Raw genomic sequence first — 20,432 nt, forward strand, 5'->3', positions numbered from 1 at the left:
AATTAAGTCTCAGAGTAACAGAAAAGCTGAATTAAATCAAGTCAAAATAATACATCACAAATGATAAACAAACAAACAAAAATACATAAATACACATGGTACCAACATTTATAACGCTGATAATGTTGTAGTAGTAGTATTATTTATACTGTCAATGTTTTTATATTGATATATGAAAAAAATTATAAATATGTAGAAATCTGAACTTAAATATTTTTACTGTTTATTTTTGTGGACTTATCTAGTAAGGCAAGCAGAGACTTAAATAACTAAAAACGCCATGTAATGTCATTAAACATCAGAAAAAAAATGCATAAATGTATTTAAAATTAAATCTGTAGGTTGCACAGATTTTGAATTTCCTTTTGCAGTGAATACTATGATACACAGATAACATTTCCTGTGTTATTCTAATGTTTTATTTAGTGTGAGCTGTAGTAGTTTTTCAACTCCAAAGAGTGATAAAATAATAATCTTTCTAAACGGCTGCGTAAATCTGCGCATGCGTGGAGAGCAAAACGTTAGCAGCAGCATTTCCTGCTTGCTCTTTCCACTAGAAGCAATGGCAGAAGTGAAAGCTTCCGTGATATGTGGAGGTACGTTCACTCTCCCTCGGCGCCACCAACACTTTAACACAAACGTTTGCATGGCCGTGGTTTAAAACCTCGTCTGTTATACAGCGGCTGTTGTATAAACTGTGGCCCAGACTCAGGCACAGTTAGCCGGGAGGGGGGCGACAGTAGCTTTAGCCGGTGATGCTTCAGTCATCAGGGGTTCAGTGCTGGAGGTAAAAGCTGGAGGTTTTCTGCTTCACGCTGGTTTAAACATGCCTGTTTTGTTTCTGTGTCTTATTGTTGCAGTCCTGGCTGCTTTCTTGAGCTCAGCGGTGCTTGCTTTTGTTGAAGATCTTGATGAAACGTAAGTGATGCTTTTCTGATTGCAGTTTCCTGCCATAATGTCTCTTTGAAACTTGAGCATGTAATAACGCAGCTTCCTGTATTTACAAACATATATTTTATGGATGCATAGTGGCATCAGTGATCGCTTCTGCTCTGTTTCAATGTTAAGGTGCTAAACCTGAGAATGTGATACTTGTTAATGTCATTCACAGCTTTTGTGGGCATTTTGGAGTGTTTGTGGAACAAAACAAGACATTTCAAGATTTTTGCTGAATCCTGAAATCACACATAAACGTTTTTCTCTCCATATTTTTCTTGTCAATCAAGAAAACAGAAACAATATTTCATCTCCACGTTTGATTTAAGATTTAATTCCTGTATTCTTTGGTGTAGACATGGGCCAGTTTCTGGTATCACGATTTACCAAAGTTTTAAAAATGGTACGATTGCAAAAATATTCGTTAATACCGCTCCTGACGCTTCTGAAAGAAGGCCACTACACGATTCTGTTGCTTAAGAAAGACAAATTTGACTGGGAATATTTCAGCTTAAAAAAAAAGACTCAAAAAGTAAAATATGAAAACTAAAGACACCCCCTTCACTCATATTAAGGTAGCAATACAGAGCGGAGGAAAATTGTCTGCACTGTAAGCCTATTTTACTTGTAAAATGCCAAAATTAGCATGTGTTTAATTCGTTATTGATGCTCATCTATTCTGTCAGATTAAAATAATAAAAAAACAAACAAACAAACATTAGAATTGTAACCGTCCTCCATTTCTGCTACCTGTATGACCCCTTCTTTTTTCCAATGGTTATAATCAGTCTGACAGAGGGAGGTATCCCAATCATTGTGGTTTTTAGTATAACAATGACCATGAGTGGGACCCTTTGTGGGGTGCCTTGAGACGACATTGTTGTAAATAAGCGCCGTTTAACTAAATAATCTGAACTGAAACTATCTGTGTAGTTATGCTGCTATAGGCTTAGGCTGCTGGAGGACATAACGACCACTTTCCCCTTCTTCGCTACATTCTCACACTACTCTCCAATTTTGCATTGTTTGCTGTTATTTCAGCTTTTAACCTTGTTCTCTCTTTTCTCTTCCTAGAAGCTACACCTGGCCTGACTCTGTGTCTACCTGTGACACCTTTCTGGAGAAGGGAATGTTCCAAGCTTCTGCTGGCAACAACTTAATGCTCACCCTCTACCGATGATCCACATAGCCCTGTCTTTTAGTGTTTAACTCTTTCTCTCTCCTAGACATAGCTACTGACTGAGCTTTTACTGTGACTAACTCTATGTGCTCTCTTTCAGACTCTAACCTTGAAAACTGGCTCACAGTTTATCTGTTCTTTCTTTCTAGGTGAAACGACTAAAGGAGCTACATCCATTAACATTTACTTTTCCTTCCCATAGAAAGTACTCCTGGATCAGTGCTTCTGTGTTCTTTTTGTGTCTCTGCTCTGAAACCCCCAGTCGGTCGTGGCAGATGGCCGCTCACACTGAGCCTGGTTCTGGTTCTGCTGGAGGTTTCTTCCTGTTAAAAGGGAGTTTTTCCTCTCCACTGTCGCTACATGCATGCTCAGTATGAGGGATTGCTGCAAAGTCAACGCCAACTGTCTCTACATGCTCATCCAGGAGGAGTGAATGCTGCAAGTCACTGACTCGATGCAATCTGCTGGGTTTCCTTAGACAGAAAAACCTTTTATCCAATATGAATAAAAAGCTAACTCCGACTGCACTGTTCAATTGTTAGGATTAATAGGAATGTATGAACCTGACTGTTGTGAAGTGCCTTGAGACAACATGTGTTGTGAGTTGGCGCTATATAAATAAAACTGAATTGAATTGAATTAATAATTCATGTTATGTTGTTTTAGCAGCAGTAAGATAAATTGTAGCTTTCAAGATTTAAATAAAGACCAGTAGATCACAATTATAAATGTTTTTTAAATGCTTGTCTCAACACAATGGAACTGTTAGTGTTTGCTAGTGACTTTCAAGGAAAATCCTTTTAATGTCTTTCAATATCTTCTAAATGAGGGCAACTGTAACAGAATTGTTGTCTGTTTCTTCTTTGGTAGGTTTAAAGATACCAGGGAAAATGACGTCTGGCTGGTTGATGTGAGTCTGATATTTCACACACATACAAACACAAAGTGATTCTTGAAGTCCATTGAACTATGGTTTACTTTGGATCCTGCGCGCCGCTGCCCGGATCATCGCTTGCGGAAGTGGCAGTCGCTGGGGAGGGCGTGTGTGGACCGTCCTCTGTGTTGGTGATTAGCTGATAAGAAGTCAAGCATGCGAAGAAAAGCCCGGGGGATTGAAGAGGTTTAACGCAGTAGTGTTTGAGTTTGGGCCAGATAAGTGACAATGTTGCTTTACCAGCTAGTTGGGGCACCAGGAATGACTTCTTATGTTAGCGTTGTTGGAATGTAAAGGTTTGCATAATTTGTTACAACGTGGCAAATATAAAAACCAATACGTTTGACCAGATAACCTCAGAATAATGGAGGAATTTTATATTTTTAAGAATGTATCCATCAGTTTTGAGTCCAGTTTCTAGAGATTTGCCAGTTTCAAATTTTGTGCCTAATTCCCAAGCTCCTGTTTTCGTAAAGCTTTGAGTTTGCAATACCAATTTTAAGCCAATCATCATTTATCTTTAAGAAGTCTAATATAAGGTAATATAGGAGCAGCATTCAAAATATTGATTGTTTATGTTAGGAGCAGAGGTGATGTCAGGCCACTGTATAAGAGAGAGGAGGAGTCACTGTAAAACAAACTAAAACAGTTAAATTGTGGATGTTTTAAACTAGCTTTAACATGTAGCATTTTAAATCATTAGAATTGTTAGTGTGGCTAAAAAGGACTTTAAAGGATAAACAATAGCAAATTTGCATCTGGCTTTCAAATTTTCTGTGGAAAATCTTGCTCTGTCTTGCTGTTTTGCAGCCTGGATTAACAGCAGACTTTTTAAATGGCTTCTTTACATCTCTGTGCTAACACAGAGTCTCTGTCCCTAATTGACAGATTCCACACTATAGATTGTCTTTGTCATCAGAACCTGACACTCATTTGTGTCCGAACATGATTCTTTACAAGAAACTGTTTGGCAGAAGCTTTGAGGACAACATCTTGAGTTGGAGAGGGATCGATATTTGTCACATATGTCAGAGGTCATTTTATTTTGCCTGCAACAAATACGTCCTTAACTGATTGATTGAGTTAATGAGAAATTCTAGCATACACAAACATGAATGAGCTACTTTTCCGCTCTTAAAATAATCTCTCCTTTAAGTTTCTGTTTTTTTCTTTTCCTCAGGAAGAGCGTGTGTCATTTGTGCTTTGTCAGAAAGTTTTCTTGTTACTTAACCAAAACACTGATAAATGGAAAGGCTTTTTTTCTCTGCTGTTTTCTACAAGACTATTATAGTGGGACTGCCATAAAGTTAGCAGCAAATAATACAATGCTGTGAGAACATATGTGCCCCCTTACAGTTTTCTTCTGATTTTGCCACACTCAAATGTTTCAGATCATCAAACTAAAAAAAGCTATTCAAACCAACCTGGTTCTCTGTCAAAAACGGTCCCCAACACACACACACACACACTTATTATACCATGAATTAACCATGTTTACTTCGAAAGCTGAGTTAAAGAATCAATAAATCACTTAAACAACACCTGTCTGATATTTCAACACATCATTAACCAGTCTAAAGAAATTCAGGAACAAATGAGAAAGTTTCTGGAAATTCTTACAAACTTCAACAAAGCACAATGACAGGCATTACCCACGGTATTAGAAAACAAGGAACAGTGGTCAACCTTTCCAGGAGTGGGTGGCCTACCAAAATGGCTCCAAGAGGGCATCTAGGACTTATCCAGGAGGCCACAACAGTAGCCAAAACAATGTCTAGCCCTGCAGGCCTTACTTGCTTCATTTAAGGTCATTGTGCATGATTTAACACTAAGATAGAGACTGGACAAAAATGTCATCTGTGAGGCAGTTTAAAGGTGAAAACCACTGCTGAGAAAAAAAACCCCCACAAAGGGCCGTCCCACATTTTCCAAAAATATCTTGATGATCCACAAGAATTTTCTGTGAAGACAAAAATGGAAGTTTTTGGAAGGTGTGTGTCACAATTCATCTGTGTGAAACCAACACAGCATTTCAGAAAAATAACACCATACCTTTGGTCAAACATGGTCGAGGGAGTGTGATGGTCTGGGGCTGCTTTGGAGGACTTGCTGTAATCTATGAAACCATGAATTCTGCTCTCTACTAGAAAATCCTCAAGGAAAATGTCCGACCATCAAATCGTGACCTTAAGCTCAATCTCATCGGGGAAGCATACCAGCAAGGCCACATCTAAATGGCTCAACAAAAAAAAGAAACAAGTTTTTGGAGTGGTCTAGTCAAAGGTCGTACTTAAATCCGATAGAGATGGCAGATGGCATGACCTTAAACTGGCTATTCATGCTCAACAACTCTCCAATATTGCTGAATAAAAATAATTCTGCATAAAGGAGACGGTCAGATATCATCTACAGCAATGTAGCAAAACAGTTGCTGCTGCTAAAGGTTGATGCAACCATTTGTTTAGGCTTAAGTGGCATTGGAGGGCCAGGTTGGTTTGGCTAACATTTCTCTCTCAAATGAGATCCTTATTTGAAAACAGATTTGTTTTGTCTTTACTTGTATCATTGTATAATATTAAAATGTGTTTGATCTGAAACATTTACTCTAAGGGTGATTTAAAAAAAAAAAGCCAAAACAGAAGAAGTCTGAAAGCATCATGTTTCGGGTTTCTGGAATCACACCAAGAATCTCAATTGCAAAGACCTTATGCTATGTCTAAACTGCAACAATTTTGCCCGTATGACTTCAGTAACACTTGACTCAATAAATGGTCCAGTAGTGCCACAAAATACTTACACACACTGGGTGTTTTTCAATCATTAAAAAGGGTGTTTTAGAATTTTCTGTTGTATCTACAAGTTGCAGCGTGAAGAGTTTTCTTTTTTCCTAAAGGTAACTCTTCCCTCTGTGATCTCTTTTAGTTCTACGCTCCGTGGTGCGGTTATTGTAAAAAGCTGGAGCCGGTGTGGTACGAAGTGGGAGCAGAGCTGAAGAGCTCGGGGTCGCCGGTGCGTGTTGGGAAGATGGATGCAACTGCTTACTCAGGTGAGTAAATTATGAGCCAATTTAATATGTTCCCTCAGAGCTTTTGTGTGTGTCCAGGTGATTTGTTTTTTTTCATGAGCTTCGACATACTTCTGCCTTTTTACAAACCTTTATTGTTCAAAGAACCCTTTAGTTCTTCAGATAAATATTCCAGATTTAACAGCAAGACTGCATTAGACGGCTACCTGATGATCTAAAAAGACAGCAGTGTAAATATTGTTTTTGATCTGATGTGGGGATTATTTTTGTGAATTGCAGGAATGGCATCAGAATTTGGTGTTCGAGGTTACCCCACGATAAAGCTGTAAGTGTTTAACTTTTGTTTTCTATGGCTAAGGAGGCTGGTTTGGTGGATTTAAGGACTTGATTTTCTAGAAAATACTTACATGGCTACTAGGGATGGGCGAAAATACCATTTGAAAAAGTACTATCATTTATTTATTTTGTTTTGTAAAACTTTGCACGCCTCACTCATACAGTGCTGATTAAAAGATGTTGCCACAGTGGCCCTGAAGGGCAAATCCCATCAACAAATCACTAAACACCACTACAAATAAAACACAATAACAGCTTACAAAACTTCAAAGTAACTTCAGAATAATAAGCTGATATTTGCTGGTTAATTTGTTGCTTCTTTGTGGCTCTCTGTGTTTTTTGGGACCTAAAGTATTTACAGCCAAAATTGTCTGTCCTATAAGCACTGAAAACATGTAGTTGGCTACTTTCAGCCAGCTGACTGGCCGTACGCAGCAACAGGTGGGGAAGAGGCAACACTGAACTACTCTGTGCTTTGTACAAGCAGAGAAAACTCCAATCACTCGGGTACTTTCTCTGGCATCTCATTAAAATGGCTTTAACTCATGGTAAGAATCGTAACCGGTCAATTTTACTTTCCTCGGCTCTGTCTGATTGGCAGCTCAAATACCAAAACTCTCATTTCATTATTGGCAATTGAAAGTCTTTACATGTTGAACATGATGTAGCTATAATAATTTTCTCCTCCTTTTTGTTCCTTAGCCTTGATTTGTTTAGTCAATCCTGTGTTGCCTTTGTTTGTGTCTCGTCTCCCGAGGTGCCACCTGTGGGGATGCCCGAAGATAACTAACTGTATTCAGGAGGGAACAAGATGTTGTTGTGTTTTCCTAAAGGCATAACTATCTGACGGTCTCTGTTCACACGTTTTGAACTTCAATTTGATTAGGTTTGGCTCAGTCAGATGCTGTCAGTCATATATTTCTATGGGGAGAAACTGTGTAAAATGTTTCCCAATAAACTGAATATTTAGTGCTCGGTTATAATTTCCAGCATTATTTACAGATCTGTTCCAAAGTCCTTTATTTTCTTCAACATAATCAGGCCGATTCCCTGTTGGCACCATTTTCTCTGATACCGTCTATTGTAAAGAATGATTTCTTGAATGAAAAGTGACATTTTTCCCCGTTAAATCTCTGGCTTTATGTAGACACCAGCTGCGTAAAGGCAGAACGCATGTTGACATGAGAATAAATGAGCAGGGTCTCCTCTTCGTGTTTGAATCTGGACCATTTATCAGCAAGCCTGCCATAATGGGCTTCCCATTTGGTTCCATCAGGTTCATTTGGGAAACTCCCACAGGATCATGGGGGGCTCATGACATTAAACCTAGCGAGTGATGAAACGGCCATAGAAGAGCACGAGATGCCTACCTTTTAATGAGAGAAAGAGATGTGATTTAGAGGTTGTTTGCCCCTGAGCTCATTATGCCCTGTGGGGTGATGAAACCTTGGTGATCCTTAATGCGTTCTGCTTCTTGGAGAAATGTGACATGACCTCGTTCTTTTAGGAGAACTTAATTAGGAAAGGTTATTTGGTTTTATTTTCTTTGGTGGTGCAACAATTTAGACTAAGCTGACTTTTGTAATACATTTTTTTTCTGATTGTAAACATTTCATCTAAATACAGGGGTTGGCCAATGAAACTGAAACACCTGGTTTTAGACCACAATAATTTATTAGTATGATGTAGGGCCTCCTTTTGCGGCCAATACAGCGTCAATTCGTCTTGGGAATGACATATACAAGTCCTGCACAGTGGTCAGAGGGATTTTAAGCCATTCTTCTTGCAGGATAGTGGCCAGGTCACTACGTGATACTGGTGGAGGAAAACGTTTCCTGACTCGCTCATCCAAAACACCCCAAAGTGGCTCAATAATATTTAGATCTGGTGACTGTGCAGGCCATGGGAGATGTTCAACTTCACTTTCATGTTCATCAAACCAATCTTTCACCAGTCTTGCTGTGTGTATTGGTGCATTGTCATCCTGATACACGGCACCGCCTTCAGGATACAATGTTTGAACCATTGGATGCACATGGTCCTCAAGAATGGTTCGGTAGTCCTTGGCAGTGACGCGCCCATCTAGCACAAGTATTGGGCCAGGGGAATGCCATGATATGGCAGCCCAAACCATCACTGATCCACCCCCATGCTTCACTCTGGGCATGCAACAGTCTGGGTGGTACGCTTCTTTGGGGCTTCTCCACACCGTACCTCTCCCGGATGTGGGGAAAACAGTAAAGGTGGACTCATCAGAGAACAATACTTTTGAACTCTGGTATGTCACCCATAATGTTGTGTGCATTTCAATATTTTGAGCAAAACTGTGCTCTTACCCTGCTAATTGAACCTACACACTCTGCTCTTACTGGTGCAATGTGCAATCAATGAAGACTGGCTACCAGGCTGGTCCAATTTAGCCATGAAACTTCCCACACTAAAATGACAGGTGTTTCAGTTTCATTGTCCAACCCCTGTATGTTGATGCTGTTGGACCACCTGTAGTGTTAAAGCTAGTGTTTACCTTCATTTCTTATTGATTAGAGCCTTGTGATATGAGCAATAACAAAATCACAAAATGTTTCCCGTATTGAATTTTATTATTGATCTAAAATCAACAATCCAGTTCCTAACATGGCATCTTTTCAGTAGGAACTGGAAAAATAAGTTATAATATACATGTATTAATAACTAATGATCCTAAACTAAAAACACTGTTTTCTTCAGATTACAATTAAACGAGTAAAAGTATTATCTTCCTCAATTAAAATCTATTTGCAGTACTTTTTAAGAGTGCAAGTATGTGTGTATGAAGTGTAACATGATGTGAATAATGTTTACACTATTAGTTGTAATTAGTTGCCTTCTCCATCTTAAATAATTAATAATAATTAACCTGATAGACTACATGTATTTTCTGTCCTTTTGACTAAAAGCTTACCTTTTATCATTGTTATTGTGATTTTCTGTTCCTCTGTAAAATATTGTGATCATGTTATTGCCCAACAATCCTTATTACTTGGAGAACTTTCCCAACAAAATTCAGAGTCTACAGTGTTTCCAGGACTAGACCAGTTCTAGTGCCAGAGATTAAAACAGGCAAGAATCTGTCTGGCTTTCTAAAGCCAATTATGACACAAGGGCCACAGCTACACTGCTCCAGGTACATTTTATTTTATTAATATTATTTCCTCTGTTTTAAACAAAAATGGCATCTAGTCGGCAGGATTCCGATCAGAACTGCTGTAGTCCCTATGCTGTGCCAGCAGATGGCCACACCAGTGTTAGCTGAATTGAAACCACATTAACATTTGTTGCCATCCTCTTGAAACATCCAGGCCACACGTATACGCTTGGGCTGAAACTTAACTGGATTGATTGTGATTAATCACTTATTGAAATACAGGTCCTTCTCAAAATATTAGCATATTGTGATAAAGTTCATTATTTTCCATAATGTAATGATGAAAATTTCACATTCATATATTTTAGATTCATTGCACACTAACTGAAATATTTCAGGTCTTTTATTGTCTTAATATGGATGATTGTGGCATACAGCTCATGAAAACCCAAAATTCCTATCTCACAAAATTAGCATATCATTAAAAGGGTCTCTAAACGAGCTATGAACCTAATCATCTGAATCAACGAGTTAAGTCTAAACACCTGCAAAAGATTCCTGAGGCCTTTAAAACTCCCAGCCTGGTTCATCACTCAAAACCCCAATCATGGGTAAGACTGCCGACCTGACTGCTGTCCAGAAGGCCACTATTGACACCCTCAAGCAAGAGGGTAAGACACAGAAAGAAATTTCTGAACGAATAGACTGTTCCCAGAGTGCTGTATCAAGGCACCTCAGTGGGAAGTCTGTGGGAAGGAAAAAGTGTGGCAGAAAACGCTGCACAACGAGAAGAGGTGACCGGACCCTGAGGAAGATTGTGGAGAAGGGCCGATTCCAGACCTTGGGGGACCTGTGGAAGCAGTGGACTGAGTCTGGAGTAGAAACATCCAGAGCCACCGTGCACAGGCGTGTGCAGGAAATGGGCTACAGGTGCCGCATTCCCCAGGTCAAGCCACTTTTGAACCAGAAACAGCGGCAGAAGTGCCTGACCTGGGCTACAGAGAAGCAGCACTGGACTGTTGCTCAGTGGTCCAAAGTACTTTTTTCGGATGAAAGCAAATTCTGCATGTCATTCGGAAATCAAGGTGCCAGAGTCTGGAGGAAGACTGGGGAGGAGGAAATGCCAAAATGCCAGAAGTCCAGTGTCAAGTACCCACAGTCAGTGATGGTCTGGGGTGCCGTGTCAGCTGCTTGTGTTGGTCCACTGTGTTTTATCAAGGGCAGGGTCAATGCAGCTAGCTATCAGGAGATTTTGGAGCATTTCATGCTTCCATCTGCTGAAAAGCTTTATGGAGATGAAGATTTCATTTTTCAGCACGACCTGGCACCTGCTCACAGTGCCAAAACCACTGGTAAATGGTTTACTGACCATGGTATCACTGTGCTCAATTGGCCCGCCAACTCTCCTGACCTGAACCCCATAGAGAATCTGTGGGATATTGTAAAGAGAACGTTGAGAGACTCAAGACCCAACAATCTGGATGAGCTAAAGGCCGCTATCGAAGCATCCTGGGCCTCCATAAGACCTCAGCAGTGCCACAGGCTGATTGCCTCCATGCCACGCCGCATTGAAGCAGTCATTTCTGCCAAAGGATTCCCGACCAAGTATTGAGTGCATAATTGTACATGATTATTTGAAGGTTGACGTTTTTTGTATTAAAAACACTTTTCTTTTTTTGGTCGGATGAAATATGCTAATTTTGTGAGATAGGAATTTTGGGTTTTCATGAGCTGTATGCCAAAATCATCCGTATTAGGACAATAAAAGACCTGAAATATTTCAGTTAGTGTGCAATGAATCTAAAATATATGAATGTTAAATTTTCATCATTACATTATGGAAAATAATGAACTTTATCACAATATGCTAATATTTTGAGAAGGACCTGTAATTCTCAACTGGAGTATACAGAATATGCTATTTGCTGAATGAACAATCCACTCAGAGCAGCAGTTAGTCCAAAATTGTGCAAAAGATATATACATTTTGCATTTAAGATGAGAAGCCTTCATTGTCTGTAAATATGCTCTATCCAGAACTCCTCAAGTGGCATAGCTTTAGCTTCACCTGGTTTAAATTCTGTAAAACAAAATCTCCTATTGAGCACCTTTTGCTATCCGATGATTAATTGAATAATTGAAAAACTTCTGGCAAGGTAAAACCATTTTATTGCTGCAGTGCTTCTGCAGAGTAAATTTAAAGAACTAATACAAAACACAGATTTTTTGTTAGTGAAAAAAGTCCCAAAAAGAACATGCCTTTTAGAATTGGCTCGCTGTATATTTAAAAGTTACATTCTGAAATGAGCTTATTGATTTAAATTAAATTGTTTTTGCTCTAATATGTAGCTACAGAATCTGGTTGTACAGCAGGACTCCATGGAACTGCTGTGCCCTCTGCCCATGAGTCATAGCATTGATGTTAACTGGGTGTGAAGAGGTGGGGTGTGCTTTTCTGGCACATATTTAAGCCCCAAATACCAGCTGAGCTTTACTGAAATGCCGCGGCATGTCAGAGTACCGATGCGGTCTCTGTGCATGCCCTAATGGCTGCTACCAGCAGGAGACGTTGGCATCATCGCGCCAACATGTTAATGAGTTCATCGGGTTCCAGTTGCTTCTCGGTGCCTCACTGAACCTTTGGGATCCGTCTGAAAGCGAGAGTCTGCAACATTAACGGGCAGCTGACGAATCTGCAGCAAGAGTTATACGAATGTGGGAGGAATGTGTCAGGTTTTTTCCTCTTTGTTGAATCTCGCACAGAAAGTATTAGGGCTGCTTCATAAGCACACTTTGTAAGACTGTAAGTGTTGATTTAAAGCCTGAAATGCCATCTAAATGCATTGTTTTAAGTCTTAATTCAAAGGGCAACATTGAATATATCTATTGATGTGCAGAACAACATCTTATTTGCAAATTATCAGTTCATAACCAAATCAAATCAGTTAACTGTCATTTCATTGCATACATAACACCAGACAGCATTATTTGTTTATCACAGCAACAAGACAGTACAAAGTGCTTTACATGATGAAAAACATAAGAAAGGAAAAGACATAAAAAAGTACATTACAGTGGCTTAATGCAGGAAGTTAAAGAAAGGTTGTACTACAGACTGAGACTAATGATGTTTCAGTTAATCGTTTTAGTAGAACAGGCAAAGGCAATTCTAAAAAAATGGATTTCAATCTTGATTTAAAGGAACTTAGCTGTTTTTGCAGTTTCCAAGATTTTTGTTCCAGATTAGTGGAGCAAAAGAACTGAATGCTGCTTCTTCATGTTTGGTTCTGATTCTGGGGATGCATTGTAGACTTGAACCAGAGGACCTGAGTGGTCCGGGTTAGTATTGTCAGTACAATGACCCGTTCAATAAATGAGAATATCAGTTCATTTATGTCAGTAACTCAATTCATTGAGTGAAACACATTATATAGACTAATTACACACAAAATGATGACATTTTAGAATATCACATCAGATCCATAAAAAACATTTTAATACAGAAATGTAGGGTTAATGAACAGTATGTTCAATACCTACTTAAAGGGTGTTCTGAAACTTGAGCCTCATCAGAACACATTTCCTAATTTATTGAAAATGACTAAGGGTGTATTCACACCAGGAAAGTCCTTTGGTCCGCTTGTTTGGTCCGGACCAAAAGCGAACTTTATTTTTTTGATTTGGTGCGGTTTGTTTTCACATTGTACTTTTTGCAAGTGAACTATTACTTGTAAACAAAGCCACGCGGGTGACGATCATTGTTCCCATTGGACAGAAATGAGCACAGACCCGGAAATGTAGGAAAACATCTGTAGACGTGCTGCATGCAGCACCTCTGTTCTGCATATTTATGCCATTATTACAGCTTCAATATTATTGTGAGGGTGAAGAGCAGCTCATTCAACACAGACTTTGAGACGTTCCATTTGTAATGTTGGAACCCCGTCGGAGAATGCGTGCTGAACGCCGACGTTCTCTACGTGCCTTGTCCCACAACAAGCCGGTAGCGTTGCTAAGCAACACACAGCTTATCAGGTATGATTACCTTACAACACACACCTTTGCTAGCGGCTACGGTGGCTTTTTATGTCCAAAGAGACGTACGCTTTTTGTAGTTGGTTCGGATCGGGGCCAGTTTGTATTCAGACCATAAGCGAACTGTATTCAGAGTCCGTTTCGAAGCGGACCGAGACCACCTCAAAAAGTGGGTCTCGGTCCGGTTGTTTGGTCCGGACCAGAGTTCGCTTGAGTGTATTCACACCTGCACAAAAGGTCCGGACCAAGGGGGGAAACAAACTCTGGTCCCTTTAAAGCGGACCAAAAGTGGCAAGTGTGAATACACCCTAAGTTACGTGTTTAAAATGAACCCACAGGAAGATGAAAAAGCTATTTCAAGGCATTTTCAATCATTTTCTACCTTGTGCCCTTTCTTTTACCCATCCTTTTTTATCTTCCTTTGTTTTTTCCCACTTTTCTTTTTGTTTCCCTGTGTCCTTCAATCTTCCCTTACTTCCTTGTGTCTTACCTTCATTCCTTCTTTTTTGTCCTTTTTTCTTTGATTCCTTGTGTCATTTCTTCCATCCCTCTTTGTATCCTTCAATGCTTCTTTCCATCCAGTTTCTATTTTTTTGCTGGTAGCAAGTGTAAATACTTCCTGCAGTTGAAATATCTGCTGTAGAAATGAAAGTTATAGTCAATGTTTGTATTTTAATATTTTATACGATCATAAATCACTGAGATGTCTGGGAAGATGACTCTGGGCATGAAAATGTGTGTGAAATCTGATGTTAATGTGGTTTAGATTACAGCTGAAACCACTTTATCAGGATCAACGTGTGAAAGTATGACTTTGAATACGTTTCCATTACTTTTTAACAGTGAATGGCTTTTAATTTCCTTTTTGTTTTTCTCTGTTGTCCAGGTTAAAGGGCGACCTTGCCTACAGCTACAAGGGACCCAGAACAAAAGACGATATTGTGGAGTTTGCCAACAGGGTGGCGGGGTGAGTCCCGGATCGAAACAATATGACACGAAGCTAAGAACTTAGTGAAACTTCCCTTTTATTTTCAAAGGGCCGCATGCTGCGCCAATGAAAGCCGTCCAGACCTGCTTATCAACACAGAACACACTTGTTTCACAGCTCAGTGGATTTCTGCCTCTGATGCTCCACTTTAAACCACTGCATAAAGCGGGCCGGCCAGATTTTCTCCTCCTTCAGGGGAAATCAGGCTCAATCCATGACAGAGGGGATGATCAAAAGCTTGGCCCCTACTTGAGTGGGAAGCAGTTTTTTTGATTTAGAAAACCTCCACTAGATGGTGCCATCAGTATAGAAATCAACAAATCTACTTCTAAGTGCAGATTTTCTCTGTCTCCATTTGATTTAAACACCCATCAAAATGAATTATTCTCTATTGGTTTAATTTCTTCAGACCAGCCGTTCGGGCTCTTCCCAGCAAGCACATGTTTGAACACATGTTGAAGCGACACGATGTTCTTTTTGTGTACGTCGGCGCGGAGTCTCCTCTTAAAGTAAGCACCACCCATGAAATGAGACCTTGTTTTTGTTCCCAGCTCTCTCAGAACAGACACGGTGCTGAAAATGTGTGCAGAAATTGAACAAATAAAAATCACATGCAGGCTGTACCTTTTATAACAGTTAAAAACTATGAAAAGCTGTGAGTTGAACCTTCAAAAAGCTCATTTCTTTTTTTAATGTTTGCAGGAGAAGTACAATGATGCAGCGTCTGAACTTATTGTCTATACTTACTTCTTCTCGGCTTCAGAGGAAGCTTTGCCTGAGGTAAACCTTTAAAAGTCCATCATTTGTTTTTCCTTTTTCCACAGTAATTTATGTTACTGCATTCTTAGTAAACCTATGCCCATTAGAAAGCTGTGAAATATATGAGTTCTTTCCAGAAGTATTCATACCTCTTATACATTTTCTTATGTTGCCACATTACAACCACAGGCTGTTTTATTAGGTTTTTATGTGATCAATCAACCATAAGTAGTGCAAAATTGTAAAAAAGAAAATGATTAATGGCTTTTTTTGTTTGTTTTGGTGGCACTAGTGGCCTTTATTTTTGTTATTTTCTAAAGTAGGCAGAGAGGAAGTGGGGTGGAGAGAGGGGGAACACATGCAGCAGAGGTCTCTGGATTCGGGACTCGAGCCCGGGACAGCTGCGTCAACGTATATGAGTCGCGCTTTCTACCGCTATGCCACTTGACCTTTGGTGCCCTTTTGAACATTTTTTACTAGGAGTATGTTTTACTTCAGCAGGGAGGAGGAACGGGTCTTAGTTCTGAAAGAAACCCAGTCAGAAGCTGCAAAAGACTAGAGACTGGGCTGAACTCTCATGTCCAGTCAAAGTCCAGACCTAAATCATAGTGAGAATCTTTGGCACTTGAAAGGTGGTGTTTCTAAGTATTGGCTCAGGTGCGCTGAATAAAAGTACACGTCACACTTTTAACTGTCTATCATAATACTCTACTTTCTTTTGGCTTAAAACATAAAATCCTAATTAAATACATTAACGTTTGTGGTTGTCACCTGACAAAATGTGAAAAAGTTTCAGGGGTATGAATACTTTTTCAAGAATTTATATCAACTGCACCTTTTCACATAACCAAGCCTCAGATATTCTGAACTATTCCTTGAAACATACTGTCAAAAGGCAGGGTCCATTGCAAAATTTAACACAATGAGAGATGATGTAAGTCTTACACATTATTCTATGCTTTTAGTTTAAAAGCATAATCTATGATATATATATATATATATATATATATATTTTACAGTTTCCTATTTTCAGCTGCAGAAAGCTGTTATAACCTCTTTTTGTTACCGGCTATGAGGGTGGAAAAACTTGCAGTAAAATCAGCTTCAGTAGTTCTTTTCAGATAAAACTGAACTAATCCTGGCCTGTATATGTGTTCAACAGTCACTGTCTTTACCAGAGCTGCCTGCCGTTGTGGTCTTCAAGGATGGATCCCATTTTACTTATGATGGTGGGTATCTTGTTACTCTGCTCTTTGTGTAACACCTTCCCCCATGTCCTTTGCTTTTCTTTCCCGCTGTTCTATCATTTCCCTCACCGCACCGACTTATGGTGTGGCCAACTCATCATAAACCAGTCCGGGCTCTGCCCTCTATTATAGCCGCGTGGTTAGGCCCGGGATGTTGCGGTGGTTTGTCTCTGGGCGGACGTGCAGAGCAGGCCTCGGTGCTCAGCCTGTTCTGAGTGGGCGTTGGAGACCACAGTTTCAGAAAAAGAAACCAGCACAGCGTTTGTTCGGTGTCTAGAGTTAAACAAAGATGAGAACTGAACTGTCACTGAAGCAATGGCCGAGTCTGAGCTGAATGGTCTGATTTCCCTCAGACAGGCTTCTTATGTAGTCTGGAAGTTTCTTGGAAAGTGTGGATTTTGATCCCATGTGTGGATATGTTTGAAAAGAGAGAGTGGAAAAATATGTGTATGCACAGACTTTATATTCCATCCATCTTCCATCTAGTTAAACTGGTTACAAGTAATCAGTAGTTATATTCAACATTAAGTGCTTTAACTTGTATTCTAATGCTTAATTAAACAAACAGAAAAAAAACACAAAAGTGGGTGGTTAAAGTTTGTAAGAAACTCGTAGGCATCTGTTGTTCATCTGAAGACTGCCTTATTAAAAGATTCCTAAACACCTTACTGTGATCCAGGTCTAGTCTCGTACCAGACTGGGTCTCTTGACCTGCAGTTCTCGCCGTCCCGTTTCTCAGCACAGCCTACGGGGAATCTCAGCACACAGCTGTTGTTCGACCTGCCGGTCGTTCTGTGTTTGAAGGAAGCAGCGGCTGGCTCGTGTGGCCCAGATCATTGGATGGTTTCTCACTTTGGATTTCTCCCAAGCAGGAATGGAGAAGAAGATATAAACAAACTCTCTTAAAAAAGTCAGGGTAATTGTGAGCATGTTGAGACTTGGAGGAAAAGCAAAAAAAACTTTTTTTTTTTGTAAATTCGGGAAGTTTACAAAAATTAGACTATAGAAAGGAGATGTAGAATAAAAAAGTCATAAAAACGTCCTCCTTGATTCTGTGTTTCTCTGTTGGACTCTTTCTTTCTCTGAGTCAGCATTGAAGCCATGTTGCTGGAAGGATCAGCCAACCAGGGATGGAAATTATGAGCTTGTGGCAGGTTGCATTACTCAGAGAGAGGAAATATGTTAACAAGCCGTCTGCGTTGATATAAACAATCGCCTCCTACAGCTGCTTCTCCCAATCAGGCTTTCAGACATGTAGTCATTTTAAGAAATTACATGCTTACATCTAACACATGCAAAATCAGTATTTAATGTGAGAACCCATCATAAATAACACATTTCCAACTTAGTAAAATGAAATCATTCAGATAAATACTTTGACATTTAAAACATTCAAACACTTCCATTCTGTGAACATATTAACTGAGCATGGTCATGAATGTATGTTTACACAGTTCCACTTGATCAAGCCAAATAATTTCCATGAATTACATTTCAGAGTATTCAGACATGTTGAATATCCCCGATTTGAGGTCGGAGCTCCCGACGTTCTTCCGAGCAGAATAGATCACTCTTAACACACCACACACATTATCTCATAAGATTATCGTAAGAACCATAACGATAATTGGGGGGTGTTGGAAGGGGAGGATCGGGGCAAAAATCAGCATAAAAATCTTGCCGTGTGAATCAGGCATAAGGATGCACAGCTCCACTGCTTTTTATGGATTTTTTGTTAAAATGTTGGAAGATTTAAAAAAAATGGCATTTTCAATGCATTTCAATGGGACATTTTTTTGTCCTTAGGAACAAATGTGTTGGCTGGTGTAGCTAAGCTAAAAGGGATACATATATACTGTATAATGCTGCCAAATGTGAGCTATTCAACAAACCCAAACTGGCTTGAAAATAAAGAAACAAATGGTACAAAATGTCGGTAGGATCTCTTCAGATTTAAGCTTCTCATCGCAGCAGTGTGAGTTTACCATGTTGCTTCATGATGCGCTGAACATCGACACCACATTCAGCCTGAGCTGGGAGTCGGAAGCGAAAGTGAAGAGCGTCGAGGCACAGCGCCAAAACGAAGGGCCCCCAGTAGTGGCTGCTGGGAAGGTTGGGTACACGACGCACAACCCGTAGAACAAAATCCATCCTCATCGACGTCTTGAAGCTCACGCCCATCTGCTCCACCTGAACGCTACGGAAGGCGGGCTTCGTGCTCCAGAACCGTAGCAGCAGAGGTTCGCCGCAGTAGACGTTGACGACAAAAACTCCACACTCAACAGAGTCCTCCAGGACCCTGATGCAGAGGATGTGAGTCTCTGGCATCGCCATGGATACGGTGGATTAAACCTGTCAAAGATGGCGCAGAAACTCCTCCACAACTCAAGTCCTTGCTGTTATTTCCTTTTCCTTAGATCCTCAATATCTTTTTCTGTCTGCTTTACGTTATTTCTCAGACTTGTCTACCTTAAATTCCTCTTACCTGATGCTGTATAAGAGAACACATGATCCTAAATCACCTGATGTGGTTTTGTGCTTCCCTCACTTTGCATGACGTTCTGTCAGAAAGCTTTTTATCAAATGTTATTTGGCTGGGTGTCCGTAACACATTTGCATGGCCGTCCAGTTTTTTTTCAGGCCGCAACATTTTCAGGGGATGGATGTTATACGGCTAAAGTTTTCACACCCCTGGGACTTTCACATTTTTGCCATCTTCCAGTCACAGAATCAGCTTTATTCACTAATTTTGTTGCACACAAACAAGGCATTTGACTTGCTTGTTCTCAGTGAAGAATTTTATTTCCAGAAATACACTCACCGGCCGCTTTATTAGGTACACCTGTCCAACTGCTCATTAATGCAAATTTCTAATCAGCCAATCACATGGCAGCAACTCAATGCATTTAGACATGTAGACATGGTCAAGTTGATCTGCTGCAGTTCAAACCGAGTATCAGAATGGGGAAGAAAGGTGATTTAAGTGACTTTGAACGTGGCATGGTTGTTGGTGCCAGACGGGCTGGTCTGAGTTTCAGAAACTGCTGATTTACTGGGATTTTCACGCACAACCATCACTACGGTTTACACAGAATGGTGCGAAAAAGAGAAAATATCCAGTGAGCGGCGGTTCTGTGGGCGCAAATGCCTTGTTGATGCCAGAGTTCAGAGGAGAATGGCCAGACTGGTTCGAGCTGATAGAAAGGCAACAGTAACTTAAATAACCACTCATTACAACCAGATATGCAGAAGAGCATCTCTGAACGCACAACACGTTGAACCTTGAGGCGGATGGGCTACAGCAGCAGAAGACCACCTCGGGTGCCACTCCTGTCAGCTAAGAACGAGGAAACTGAGGCTACAATTCACACAGGCTCACCAAAATTGGACAATAAAAGATTGGAAAAACGTTGCCTGGTCTGATAAGTCTCGATTTCTGCTGCGACATTCGGATGGTAGGGTCAGAATTTGGCATCAACAACATGAAAACATGGATCCATCCTGCCTTGTATGAACAGTTCAGGCTGGTGGTGGTGGTGTAATGGTGTGGGGGATATTTTCTTGGCACACTTTGGGCCTCTTAGTACCAATTAAGCATCCTGTCAACGCCACAGCCTACCTGAGTATTGTTGCTGACCATGTCCATCCCTTTATGACCACAGTGTACTCATCTTCTGATGGTTCCTTCCAGCAGAATAACGCGTCATGTCATAAAGCACAAATCATCTCAGACTGGTTTCTTGAACATGACAATAAGTTCACTGGACTCAAATGGCCTCCACAGTCACCAGATCTCAACCCCATAGAGCACCTTTGGGATGTGGTGGAACGGGAGATTCACATCATGGATGTGCAGCCGACAAATCTG

General features: G+C 40.2%; 1 protein-coding gene across 1 annotated transcript in view; it reads left to right on the forward strand.

The window, feature by feature from the left end:
* Positions 1–501: 501 nt before the first annotated feature.
* The window catches only part of tmx3b (thioredoxin related transmembrane protein 3b), a 71,069-nt gene continuing 51,138 nt past the window's right edge, over positions 502–20,432 (forward strand). Inside the window, exons 1-9 of the mRNA XM_047349943.1 lie at positions 502–596; positions 861–918; positions 2,987–3,026; positions 5,973–6,096; positions 6,355–6,400; positions 14,457–14,537; positions 14,968–15,067; positions 15,261–15,338; positions 16,480–16,546. Of these exons, the coding sequence (XP_047205899.1) occupies positions 503–596; positions 861–918; positions 2,987–3,026; positions 5,973–6,096; positions 6,355–6,400; positions 14,457–14,537; positions 14,968–15,067; positions 15,261–15,338; positions 16,480–16,546 (688 nt within the window). The 5' untranslated portion in view covers position 502. The remainder of the gene's footprint in view (positions 597–860; positions 919–2,986; positions 3,027–5,972; positions 6,097–6,354; positions 6,401–14,456; positions 14,538–14,967; positions 15,068–15,260; positions 15,339–16,479; positions 16,547–20,432) is intronic.

Source organism: Girardinichthys multiradiatus, chromosome 21 (assembly GCF_021462225.1).
Source record: "Girardinichthys multiradiatus isolate DD_20200921_A chromosome 21, DD_fGirMul_XY1, whole genome shotgun sequence".
In the NCBI taxonomy this organism is placed as follows: domain Eukaryota; kingdom Metazoa; phylum Chordata; class Actinopteri; order Cyprinodontiformes; family Goodeidae; genus Girardinichthys; species Girardinichthys multiradiatus.